At 44.4% G+C, this 13,175-nt stretch overlaps 1 protein-coding gene and 1 long non-coding RNA gene across 3 annotated transcripts; both read left to right on the forward strand.

Moving 5' to 3' along the window:
* The first annotated feature begins 7 nt into the window (after nt 1–7).
* SIGLEC14 (sialic acid binding Ig like lectin 14) lies at nt 8–3,831 on the forward strand. Of its 2 annotated transcripts, none has more exons than XM_017865139.1 (7): nt 8–157; nt 241–624; nt 821–1,099; nt 1,359–1,412; nt 2,855–3,112; nt 3,222–3,357; nt 3,481–3,831. In XM_017865139.1, exons 1-7 carry the CDS (start codon nt 121–123, stop codon nt 3,521–3,523), a joined length of 1,191 nt encoding a protein of 396 aa, XP_017720628.1. In that variant the 5' UTR covers nt 8–120; the 3' UTR covers nt 3,524–3,831. The 2 variants fall into 2 exon arrangements, with proteins under 2 accessions (XP_017720628.1, XP_017720636.1); XM_017865147.1 differs by having other exon boundaries at nt 27–157; nt 252–624.
* Nucleotides 3,832–7,980: 4,149 nt separating this feature from the next.
* On the forward strand, nt 7,981–12,328 carry LOC108524176 (uncharacterized). The gene is made up of 2 exons (XR_001883994.1): nt 7,981–9,152; nt 9,257–12,328. It is a non-coding gene; the product is annotated as an uncharacterized LOC108524176 (long non-coding RNA).
* Nucleotides 12,329–13,175: the final 847 nt, after the last annotated feature.

Consider the following 13,175-nt stretch of genomic DNA (forward strand, 5'->3'; position numbering starts at 1 on the left):
GAGCGCTCACTCACCCTCCGGCTTCCTGTCGGGGCTTCTTCAGCCCCACCTCACATTTGGGGCATTTCCTTCCCTGACAGAGGGACCTGGGACCGGGCTGGGGCCCTGGCGGATGGAGACATGCTGCCCCTGCTGCTGCTGCCCCTGCTGTGGGGGGGTGAGTGAGCTGAGGGAGGAGGGACAGGCACAGGGGTGAGAAGGTGGGGCTGGAGCTGCAGCTGAGCCTCTGTGCCCCGCCAGGTTCCCTGCAGGAGGAGCCAGGGTATGAGCTGCAAGTGCAGAAGTCGGTGACGGTGCAGGAGGGTCTGTGCGTCCTCGTGCCCTGCTCCTTCTCTTACCCCTGGAATGCCTGGTACTCCCCTCCCCCACTCTACATCTACTGGTTCGTGAACGAGAAGAGCCCATACTATGATGAGCCTGTGGCCACAAACAACCCAGGCAGAAAAGTGAAGTCAGAGACCCAGGGCCGATTCCGCCTCCTTGGGGATGTCAGGAACAAGAACTGCTCCTTGAGCATCGGAGATGCCAGAATGGGGGACGCGGGAAGCTATTCTTTTCGCGTGGAGAGAGGAAGGGATGTAAAACATACCTACGTACGGAATAAGCTGAACTTGGAGGTGACAGGTATGGAGGGAGCCCTTGGAGAGGACCCTGGGACGTGGAGACTCCCGTGTGAGAACAGGGACAGGACCTGGGCAGGGGCGGTTGGAGGAGGTGTAGGACTTGGGGCAGGTCGGGGCCTGAGGCCTGGCCACTCTCGGGGTCACACCGTACGTCTTCAGGCCCCTGGGGCCCAGGTATCTCCCTGTCTCCTCCTCAGCCCTGACAGAGAAACCCGACGTCCACTTTCTGGAGCCTCTGGAGTCCGGCCGCCTCACAAGGCTGAGCTGCAGCCTTCCAGGATCCTGTGAAGTGGGACGACCTCTCACATTCTCCTGGACGGGGGATGCCCTCAGCCCCCTGGACCCCGAAACCACCCGCTCCTCGGAGCTCACCCTCACCCCGAGGCCCGAGGACCATGGCACCAACCTCACCTGTCAGGTGAAACGCCGAGGAGCTCAGGTGACCACGGAGAGAACTATCCAGCTCAATGTCTCCTGTGAGTGGTGCTGGGGACACAGCTGGGTCCCCAAGGGCAGTGGGAGTAAGGGGTGTGTGTGTGTGTGTGTGTGTGTGTGTGTGTGTGTGTAGAAGAGAGAGAGAGAAAGAGAATGATAACCAGGGAAAATTCGTGTGTGGGCAGGAAGGACAGCCATCCCCACCTGGTGGGTTTCTGTGGCCCCTCCTTGGGTACCTCCCAGGCCCACACCCCTCCCACTTGTCACCTCTGAAGCTGGGGCTGTATCTTTCTATCCCAGATGCTCCCCAGAATCTCGCCATCAGCATCTTCTTCAGAAATGGCACAGGCACAGGTAGGAAAGACCGTCTTCCCTCTGGGGCTGTGATGGGAGCCTTCTATCAGCTCAGGGTTCAGCACTGGGAGAGGAGACCCTCCCTCACCCCTAAGACCCTGTGGTCTGGGTCCCTCCTGCTCCCAGCCCCCCGCCATCCTGGTCACTAAGATCTTGCACGAACAGACCTAGTATTGCTTTTAGCTTCTCCCTTTTCTCTGCTCCCTTTTTCAAATGTATTTTTTCATTGTGAGAAAATACACACAGCACAGAATTTGTCTTCTCAGCCATTTTAGAGTACAGTTCAGCAGCATTAAGTGTGTTCACAGTGTTGCGAAACCAAACTGCAGAGCTCCTTTTATCTTGCAAAACTGAAACTTTGTACTCACCAAACAGCCACTTTCCACTTCTCCCTCCTGCCACCATGCAGTCACCATTCTACTTTTCTGTGTCTGTGAATTTGAGTACTCAGAACACGCTGTTCCCTTTTCTTGAATTTCTGCCTGTCCCCATGTCCTCTGACGCACGCCCTGCTTCATCTCTATCGCATCATCCTTTTCGGGAGCCTTCGACTTTCCCACCTCCCATAGCTCTGTCTCAGAACCCTGTTCTTTCCCTCCACATTCCTGAGTGATCCGATTTTTCCTTGACCCTGTCCTGATGCCTCCCACAACTTTATATCCAGCCCTTTCTCTGAGGCACAGATCTGCACATTTAGCCACCTCCCTCAGATGCTTCTCAGCTCCTCCTTCCCTGTTCATACCAGGGCTGTTCTGGACATCGCTCTGGACAGCACCCTTTCTCATCAGCTGCTCCATGAGTCCGCAAGTCTTGACATGTTTACTTCACCAATTATCACTTCCCTCCTCATCCCCTTGGTTCCAGGCCCAGCTCAAGTCTCATGCTCAACCCTGGCCCATTGTCCCAACCTCCTCCCAGCCTCCCTGCCTCCCATCCCACTTCCCTCTGGTCCGGGACCTCCTTGGCTCCAGCAGGATCTTTCTAGATCCAGCGCTAACTCTGTTTCCCTTGCTCACAGCCCCCTACTGCTTTCCAGGATAAAGCCCAAGGCCCTCAACCTGGCACCCAAGGCTCCAAAAGATGTGAACCTGCTTCCTCTACCTCCATTATTGTGTCTTGGGAGCTCTGGGTCCTCCCTGCCAGGTTGCAGATATAGGAGCCTCTTTCCTCATCTTCTTCTCTCAGTTCTTGGCACATCTGCACCTGAGCTGTCCATCCACTTCTTCTTAATGTGAGAACTCCCCCTCATCCATCTTTTCTCAGCTCAGCTACCTTCTTTCTGATAGCCTGACCTGATCACCAAGTCCTCACCCCTTCACGCATGACTAGTCCATCCTCACACTCACCACACAGTCTTGTCTTTCTTCTTACAGCTCATGGGAGGAGTGAGGGAGAATTGGGCCTCCCAGCTCCACTCACCTGGCTGTGTATCTCTTTCCCAGCCCTGCGGATCCTGAGCAATGGCATGTCGGTGCCCATCCTGGAGGGCCAGTCCCTGTTCCTCACCTGCACAGCTGACAGCAACCCCCCTGCCTCACTGAGCTGGTTCCGGGATGGAAAAGCCCTGAATCCCTCCCAGACCTCAATGTCTGGGATCCTGGAGCTGCCCAACATAGGGGCTAGAGAGGGAGGGGAATTCACCTGCTGGGTTCAGCACCCGCTGGGCTCCCAGCACCTGTCCCTCATCCTTTCTGTGCAGAGTGAGTTGCAGGACAGGTGCTGAGGGTGGACAACCTGGTGAGGTATTCAGGTTGGTGGGAGGGACTGAGGCCTGGGAACAGCACTTTACCTTCTTCTCCTTTCCCCCAGGAAGCTCCTCTTCCTGCATATGTGTAACCGAGAAACAGGAGGGCTCCTGGCCCCTCGTCCTCACCCTGATCAGGGGGGCTCTCATGGGGGCTGGCTTCCTCCTCACCTACGGCCTTACCTGGATCTACTATACCAGGTGAGCAGGCCTGCCTGTCTCCAGGAAGCTCCTGAGTTCCAGGTGGGGCTGAGCTGTGCTGCCCCACCTGAAATCAGAACTGAAGTGGCTGGTGCTGATCTGAGGCCCGTGTTGGCTCTTTAGGTGTGGAGGCCCCCAGGGGAGCAGGGCTGAGAGGCCAGGCTGAGTCCCTCCTGCTCAAGACAGAACCGAGGTGTGGATACCCAGCCCTGCGGGACAGACGCAGGACATCACTGTCAGCTTCCTTCTGGAGGCTCACATCCCACTGACTACCTTTCTTTTCCTTTCTGCCCCAGACCCGTCTACTTATCCCCCTCTGCTTGTGAGTCTTGCCCCACCACACCTGCATCCCCATCTGCACCCCCCCTTCTCCACCCCCCCTTCTCTTCCCCCTCCATCCTCCATCTCCAGCCCTGTGAAGGGAACGTACTTTCGGTCTTATACCCCCAATACTCAAAACTAGCCTTTTTTTTTTTTTTTGAGACAGAGTCTCGCTCTGTTGCCCAGGCTGGAGTGCAATGGCACAACCTCCATTCACTGCAACCTCCACCTCTGGGGTTCAAGCAATTCTCCTGCCTCAGCCTCCCTAGTAGCTTGGATTACAGGTGCCTGCCAACACACCCAGCTTTTTTTTGTTTTTTTTGAGATGGAGTCTCGCTCTGTCACCCAGGCTGGAGTGCAATGGCGCGATCTCGGCTCACTGCAAGTTCTGCCTCTTGGGTTCACGCCATTCTCCTGCCTCAGCCTCCCCAGTAGCTGGGATTACAGGCGCCCGCCACCACACCTGGCTAATTTTTTGTATTTTTAGTAGAGACAGGGTTTCACCGTATTAGCCAGGATGGTCTCAATCTCCTGACCTTGTGATCCACCCGCCTTGGCCTCCCAAAGTGCTGGGATTACAGGCATGAGCCACGGTGCCCCGCCAATTTTTTTTTTTTTTTTTTTGTATGTTAGTGGAGATGGGGTTTTACCATGTTGGCCAGGTTGGTCTTGAACTCCTGACCTCAAGCAATCCACTGCGTTGGACTTCCAAAGTGCTGGGATTACAGGCATGAGCCACTGTGCCTGGCCACCAAAAGTTACCTTCTTAACACTTGAATTTCTGGTCTCCTCAACTTCCTTATCCATATAGGCACAGACAGGCAGCATTTGTTTTCCAGTTAAAACTCTACCTCACTGTGATTATTATACAATACAATTATTATAAAATAAGTAAAACTTTTATAAAACAATACAACATAATCGATTTTACTCTTTAATGCCTCTGTGAGAGTTTGTAGACAAAAATTATGTCTTTTTTTTTTTTTTTTTTNTGAATTTCTGGTCTCCTCAACTTCCTTATCCATATAGGCACAGACAGGCAGCATTTGTTTTCCAGTTAAAACTCTACCTCACTGTGATTATTATACAATACAATTATTATAAAATAAGTAAAACTTTTATAAAACAATACAACATAATCGATTTTACTCTTTAATGCCTCTGTGAGAGTTTGTAGACAAAAATTATGTCTTTTTTTTTTTTTTTTTGCGACAGAGTTTCTGTCTTGTTGCTCAGGCTGGAGTGCAATGGCAAAATCTCAGCTCACTGCAACTTCCGCCTCCCAGGTTCAAGTGATTCTCCTTCTGTCTATATCCATCTATATTGTCAGGTTCTGTGCATCATATAGCTGGAATCAAACATTATATATGCTTTAGGGTCTACTTTCATTTTCAGTATGGTTTTCCTGGTTTATCCATGTTGTTACACGTATCATCAACAGCTCATTTTTGGTTTTGGTGGGTTTTTTGCTTTGAATATTGTGCAGTCAGGCTTCTGTATCCACTGGTTCTGCATTTTCCCTTTAATCACCACTTTTGCTGTACCACAAAATTTTGTTATGTTGTATTTTTGTATTAGTTCAAAATATTTCCTTCTTTCCCCGAGATTTTTTTTTAATCTATGGATTGTTTAGAAGTGTGTTGTTTAATTTCTAAGTGATTACAGATTTTACTGGTTTTTTATTTTTAAACACATTATTTAAAATGGTGTTTTATTTATTTATTTTAAAATTTATTTATTATTATTTTTTTTGAGATGGAGTCTCGCTCTGTCACCCAGGCTGGAGTGCAGTAGCCAGATCTCAGCTCACTGCAAGCTCCGCCTCCCGGGTTTACGCCATTCTCCTGCCTCAGCCTCCCGAGTAGCTGGGACTACAGGCGCCCGCCAACTCGCCCGGCTAGTTTTTTGTATTTGTTAGTAGAGACGGGGTTTCGCCGTGTTAGCCAGGATGGTCTCGATCTCCTGACCTCGCGATCCACCTGTCTTGGCCTCCCAAAGTGCTGGGATTACAGGCTTGAGCCACCGCGCCCGGCCCAAAAATGGTGTTTTATTTTAAACACATTGTTACTAATTTTTTTTTTTGCGACAGAGTTTTTAGTTCCATTTTAATAAATACACATGCTTGATATGATTTTTTTTTAACTTTTAAGTTCAGGTGGTACAAGTGCAGGTTTGTTACATAGGTAAAGTGTCATAGGAGTTTGTTGTACAGATTATTGCATCACCCAGATATTAAGCCTAGTACCCATTAGTCATTTTCTGGATCCTCTCCCTCCTCCCACCTTCCACCCTTTGAAAGGCCCCAGTGTGTGTTGTTCACCTCTATGTATCCATGTATTCTCATCATTTAGCTCCCACTTATAAGTGAGAACATATGGTATTTGGTTTTCTGTTCCTGTGTTAGTTTGCTGAGGATAATGGTCTCCAGCTCTACCCATGTCCCTGCAAAGGACATAATCTCATTCTTTTTTATGGCTGCATAGTATTCCACCGTGTATATGTACCACATTTTCTCTATCCAGTCTACCATTGATAGGTGTTTAGGTTGATTCCACGCCATTGCTATTGTTAATAGTGCTGCAATGAACATATGTGTGCATGTGTCTTTGTAACAGAATGATTTATATTCCTTTGAGTATATACCCAGTAACGGGATTGCTGAGTCGAATGGTATTTCTATGTTTAGGTCTTTGAGGAATCGCCACACTGTCTTCCACAATGGCTGAACTAATTTTCACTTTCACCCACGGTGAGAGTCTTTTATATTGGTTAAGTTTGTCTTGTGACACTGGTCTATCTTGGTGAATGCTCCCCGTGTGCTTGGAAAGAATGTGCATTGCCCTGGTATGGGACAAATGTTAAATGGCAATTAGACATAGTTGCTTGATGGTGTTCACTTTTATATCCGGTAACTTTTTTGTCTACTAGCTCCGTCTATTACTGAGAGAGGAATGTTGGAGTCTCTGATCATAATGTTGGATTTTTCAGTTTCTCCTTTCAGTTCAATCAGTTTTGTGTCATGTATTTTGAAACTCTGTCGTTAGGTGCATACATATTAAGAATTCTTATGTCTTCTTAAAGAATCAACTTAAAAAAATTTTTTTTTTTTTGAGATGGAGTTTCACTTTTGTTGCCTAGGCTGGAGTGCAATGGCGCGATCTTGGCTCACTGCAAACTCCGCCTCCCAGGTACAAATGATTTTCCTGTCTCAGCCTCCCAAGTAGCTCGGATTACAGGCATGGACCACCACGCCTGGCTAATTTTTTTTGTACTTGGTAGAGACAAGGTTTCACCATGTTAGTCAGGCTGGTCATGAACTCCTCACTTCAGGTGATCCACCTGCCTCCACAGTTGGCTGAATCAACTGTTTTACATTATGTAACATCACTTTTTGTTCTTGGTCATTTTCTTTGCTCTTAAGTGTACTTTGTCTGCTATTAACATGACCATTCCAGTTTTCTTTGACTGGTGTTGGCATAGTATGCATTTTTACACCCTTTAAGTCCTAGCCTCACCTCATTATATTTGAGGTGAACATTTTAGAAAGCATATATATGGGTCACACTTTCAATTTTAACTCATTCTGACAATCTCTAAAATTTTTAGAGTATTTGCATTTAATGTTATTATTGATATGCTTGAATTTAGGTGTACCATTTTATTACTCCTATTTTTCTTTTTTATTATTTATTTTATTTTATCTTATTTATTTCTACCATTTTCCTGCCCTGTTTTGGGATTATTCAAACATATTTTAGTATTCTGTTTCAATTTATTTACTGTGATTTCTTTGTTTCTGAGACAAGGTTTTGCTCTGTAGCTCAGGTTGGCGTGCATAGCTCACGGAAACCTTGAATTCTTGGGCTCAAGTGAGCCCTCCACCTTAGTATCCCAAAGTGCTGGGGATTACAGGCATGAGCCACTGTAACTGGCCATATCGACTGCGGTTTTTTTAACGGCTCCATTGAGATATAATTTGCATACCATAAAATTCACATTTTTTTTTTTTTTTTTTTTTTTTGAGATGGAGTCACGCTCTGTCGCCAGGTTGGAGTGCAGTGGCATGATCTTGGTTCACTGCAACCTCCGCCTCCCAGGTTCAAATGATTCTCCTGCCTCAGCCTCCTGAGTAGCTGGGATTACAGGTGAGTGCCACCACACCTGGCTAATTTTTGTATTTTTTAGTAGAGATAGGGTTTCACCATGTTGGTCAGGCTGGTCTCTAACGAACTCCTGACCTCGTGATCCACCCACCTTGGCCTCCCAAAGTACTGGGATTACAGGCATGAACCACCACGCCCGGTCTTCTCCTCTTAATTTTTATTTGCCTTTTATTACTTTCTTTTATAGTTGCCTGGTTATTAAAATATGCATCCTTGGCATATTGCAATCTTTCTTGCATCAGTATTTTTATCTCTTGAATAATACGAACAACTATATCTTCAGATACATATACCATTCCTCCCACCATTTTTGTTGTTATCCTATATTTTACACCTGTAAATGTTATCAACTTCATAGAACATTATAGTTTGATTTCAACAATGACAACTGTTAAAAATTACCTACATGGTTATGATTCGCTCATGAAATTCAGGACTTCTGTCAAAATTATTTCTTTTAGACTGAAGAACTTACTTTTGTTTATACTGCAAGTCTACTGGAGTTCAGCTGTGTTAAGTTTTTTTAAAACATGAAATATTATTTTAATTTAATTTTTGAAGAATTCTTTGGGTATGGAAATCTGGATGATAGGTTAAAGATATCACTCTATTGTCTTCTGATTTACAGTTCCTTTTGTTATATCATCTTCATCATTATTGTCACTTCATTGAAAGTAATCAGTTGTATATTTCACATATCTGATTGTTTTTAATATTTTCTTACTATCGTTTGACAATAAGTTCTTACTATTGAGTGGAATGGGGGGGCAGAGAATGGGGGTGAGGAATGCAAGTGGAGATTGAGTTGGAGCTGCTGGTGGTCTCTGCCTGTCCTGTAGAAGAGGTGTAGATTCTTTCATGGAATAGGAGGATCTGTGTGACCTCATGCTCCATGCCATCTCCTACACCTGGAATTCCAAGACTGACTGCAATTAAGCTAATGGTCTGGGACAAACTTCTAATAAACATGAGCAGCTAATTCAATCTTTTTTTTCTAGTGGTTATAAATGACTCTAGATCCAAATATACAAAATAAAGTCCAAGTTGATTCTAACTTCTTAGAGACCCTCAAATCAACAGTTCCCTGAGAACTAGAATCTCTCAGGTTGTTGAAGTAGGTGGAACTGAGAGGTACTTGGAGTTCTCATATGAGATGTACCCTGGGACATAAGAGCCTTGCTGTGAGACTGACAGGTATAAGTCTTCTCAAGGAGACAGCAAGAAGATGGGGACTGGAGGAGGCATCAAAGCCCAGCTTCAAGAGGACCCTCTGCTATTCATGCTATGGAGAGTAACCAGCCAGAAACTGTGGTGAGAACATGACCCTCAATTTCTCTTGAATAACACCTATCCTCTCCACCTGGGGGCCTGAGATGCCCTGTACTTTAATGCTTACCTTCACTTTGGTTCTCCAGGAGATCAAAACAGCCTAACTGTTCAGGTGCCATTTCTTGGAGCTGAGGCAACCACAGAGAGAACCACACTGTTGAGCATGGCCTGTGAGTCACTGTCGTTGCAGGACCTCCATGCCCTGGGAGAGGCACAACCCGTTGGCTGGGGAATGGATATGACACTAAGCAGCAGAGTCCTCGGTTTTCAGCTTAGGTCAGGGCAGCAGGAAAAGGCCGGAAGGATCTGGTTAAGTTCATTTAGACCAGAACATCCTGGAGCTGCCCCACACTGGAGCACATCCCCCGCTCTCAGGGCAGGGTAAATGTTATGAGCTGGTTGCAGATCACCTGAGTCCTGGGTGAGCTTTGAGTAGTGTGGGTGGAGTTTTGATCTTGGCACCAATTCCTCCCTGTCCCTCCCCTACTTCCACATCTTTACTCTGTCTCTGAGGGGGCAGCAGGAGGGCTCCTGACCTTGGGTACTAACTTTGCTGGGGTGAGAAATCTCTTTGGGAGTCATCTTTCTTCTAATCTGTAGCCTTCCCTTGTTCTACACCAGCTGGCATAGCTCTTTCATTCCTAGGGAGTCCAGACCCTCCCCTACAACCACAGCTCTGTGTTCACTGCAGATGCTGAGACTCTCCAAGATGGGAAGAGCTTTGGAGGCCAGGATAAACTCCTGTCTTCCTCAGGACACAGAGGGTCAACTGGGGATGTTACCAAGAGGATTTCCCAGCCTCACTGACTCATCACCCCAAATGCCCTCAGGCTCAGATTTCTTTACTATTCCATCCACTGCTTGTCCTGCCCCAACTTACATCCTAGGCCTCCAATCCCCACTCCCAGGACTCAGACAATAAATATCTTCTTTGCTCTGAGATTCTGTCTGTGAATCTGGCTCCAGAACGAAGAGAAGCTGGGGACCTCTAGTGTTGCACAGGAATTACCCTTAACCCAGAACCAATTCCTTCCTCTCCCACAGACAGCCTACTTGCCAAGAGGATCAGACATCAGGTCTGATGAGCAGCATCCTCATTGCACATGAATATCTTCAGTTTATTAGATGGTGATGGGAACAATTTTTGTCTTTCAGTGTTCCACTCTTTACCAGCACTTGACATCTTCAGACATCTAAAAGTTTTCCAATTTGGAGAGTGTGTAGTATTTTGCTAGTGTTGTGAACTTAAGTTTACCCACTTACTAATGAGACTGAGTACTTCTTCATCCATTTGTTGGGGCTGGATATTATTTTTATGAGGGATTGCTTTAAATCTTTGGTTTCTTTCATGTCTCTACCAAATTTAGGATGTTTTGGATGTTTTATTCAAATATTGTTGTCCGTTCCATTCTGTCTTTCCTTTTCCTTCAGGACTCCAATTACAAATAGTTAGACGTATTTATATTGTCTCACAGGTCCCTGAGTCTCTGTTTCCTATTAGTTTTAATATTTTTTCTCTTTTTTTCCAGGTTGAATAATTTTCATTGATCTATCTTCACATTCCCTGGATCTTTCTTCAGTTATCCATTTCCTTGAAAATTTTAGATACTGTATTGCAGTTTTCAGTTTCGAAATCTTCATTTGCTCTTTTAAAACAAATATGTTCTAGATCACTGCTTAGATTTCCTATGTCTTTATTCATTATGACTATGTTTTCCTTTATCTCCTTGAGCATAGTTATAGTAGCTGCTTTAAAGTCCTGGTCTGTTGTTTCTATCACTTGGTCATCTCAGCATTGGCCTCTGTGTATTGCCTTTCACTTTTCCCCTTTTCTGTGTGTTGTTACATTCAGGTAGTTCCTATGTTCCTGTGTTTTCATATGTTGAGTAGCTTTGGATTGGATCCTAAATGTTCTTAAGGTTACATTGTGGAGACTCTGCAGCAAGTTATATTACTTTAAAGAGTATTTTTTAAAGCAGGCAAATAATTTGGTTCAAGTCAAATTGCAGACTATTCCTTGCCTGTGATGGGTGACAGCTCAAGTCTCATAGCAATTCTGTCATCTTTACCTGCAGTGCTTGTTGAATGCCCTACACATACATGGTTCTGAGGTCAGAGACATGGAGGCATTTATACTCAGAAGCTGGAGTTCCTTTTCCCTAGCTCTCTCCTTTCCAGAATTCTCACCTCATGTTTCAGTGTTCCTAGTTGCCCTGGGCTTCATCCCTTGTTTCTCAGTCCAGAAAGATGGAAGTTCTATTAGAATTTGAGCAGCCCATTTCTGCATTGTAGCTCTGGCCTAGCATTGAAATAAAGCTATTTATTCCTTGTTGGTCTCCTTCCCCAAATTTTGACTCCCATCTGGAATCTATTTTCTTTTATCCCATTTTACAAGTAGATTTTTTTTTTCCCATTCAAAGCTTATAACTTGTAGGGATTGTTTTTTGTTTGTTTTGTTTTGTTGCGGTGGGTTCACTCTGCTAGGAGCTTACTCCTTCATAATAAAAGCACTTCTCCTTCTCTTTCGTTTTGAAGGATAATTTTCCAAAATGAAGAATTCTAGCTTTGCATTTTTCTTTTAACCTTTTGGAGATGTCATTCCACTTTGGAGGGTGGTGAGTTTCTCATGACAATTCAGTCATCAGTTTCTTATTGTGGTTCCATCTAAGATAATATCTACCTATGTCTTGCTGCTTTTATAATTTCTTCATTTTTTTTCATGAATTTAAATTTTATACACCTCAGGTATTTTTCTTTTAAGTTCTGTAAGTACACGTAGCAAAGAGAGTACAATATTTACTTCTTTTCTATATGCTTTCACTCTTGATATACTCTATTTATGCTACAATAGAAATGTATGTCTTCCCAAAATTTGTATGTTGAAATCTTAAACCTCAAGATGATGGTATTAAGGGAGGTTGGGACCTTTTGGGAAGTGATTGACCCATAAAGGTGCCATCCTCATGAATGGGACTAGTGTCTTCATAAAAGAAATAGAAGGAAGTGTGTTTTCCTCTTCTGCCATGTGAGAATACCACAAAAAGATACTATATAGGAAGCAGAGAATTCTCTCCAGACACTGAATCCACTGGCACCTTGATCTTGGACTTCCCAGCCTCCAGAACTATGAAAAATAAATTTCTGTTGTTTATAAATCACCCAGCCTAAGGTATTTTGTTATAGCAGCCCAAATGGACTAAAACAATTTATCTTTTCCATCCTATGTTTTTTCCCTCTTTATTGTTTGGGTAACTTTGTTGGAAGAGACAGCTTGGACCACCACAGTACATAATAGAAAGTGTGGCAAAGTGAAAGAGGCAGTTCCTGTTCATCTCCAGTTAATCACTGTCATAAGGAGAGTGCTAGATCTCCCAATTTTGAAAGGTAAGTTGAGTAAGTTCATCTTATTTTAATACTTCTCAATATCAAAATATTGAAAACAAATTTATAATTTCCAATGCATAAAGACTTATACAATTCTATAAACAGTAATAATTACAGGAATGCAAATCAAAACCATTAGGAGATACCACTTCATACACGTTAGAATGACCACTATTAAAAAACAAAACAAAACCAGATAATAACAAATATTGGTGAAGATTTGGAGAAATTGAAACCTTTGTGCATTGCTGGTGGGATGTAAAATGGTACAGTCACTATGGAAGATGTTATGAAAATTCCTCAAAAAAAAAAGCATATAATTGCTATGTAATTCAGCAATTTCACAATTCCACTTCTGAATAGACACCCCCAAGAATTGAAAGCAGGGGGTCTGATATTTGTACACCAAGGTTCACAGCAGCATTACTGATAATAGCCAAAACATGGAAGCAACATAAATGTTTATCAGTGGATACATGGATAAATGAAACGTAGCATGCATCAAATAAAATCTTATTCAGCTTTAGAACAGAATGCAGTTCTAACAAACGTTTTAACATGGATGACTTTGAAGACATTATGCTAGGTGAAATAAACCAGACAGAAAAGGACAAATGTCAT

This window comes from Rhinopithecus bieti, unplaced genomic scaffold, assembly GCF_001698545.2.
Source record: "Rhinopithecus bieti isolate Rb0 unplaced genomic scaffold, ASM169854v2 scaffold_2723, whole genome shotgun sequence".
In the NCBI taxonomy this organism is placed as follows: domain Eukaryota; kingdom Metazoa; phylum Chordata; class Mammalia; order Primates; family Cercopithecidae; genus Rhinopithecus; species Rhinopithecus bieti.

Coding starts and splice junctions, on each gene's coding strand:
- SIGLEC14 (XM_017865139.1), top strand. CDS start 121: ATGCTGCCCCTGCTGCTGCTGCCCCTGCTGTGGGGGG. Junction 625..820: donor GCTGAACTTGGAGGTGACAG/GTATGGAGGGAG, acceptor TCTCCTCCTCAG/CCCTGACAGAGAAACCCGAC. Junction 3,358..3,480: donor ACCTGGATCTACTATACCAG/GTGAGCAGGCCT, acceptor TTGGCTCTTTAG/GTGTGGAGGCCCCCAGGGGA.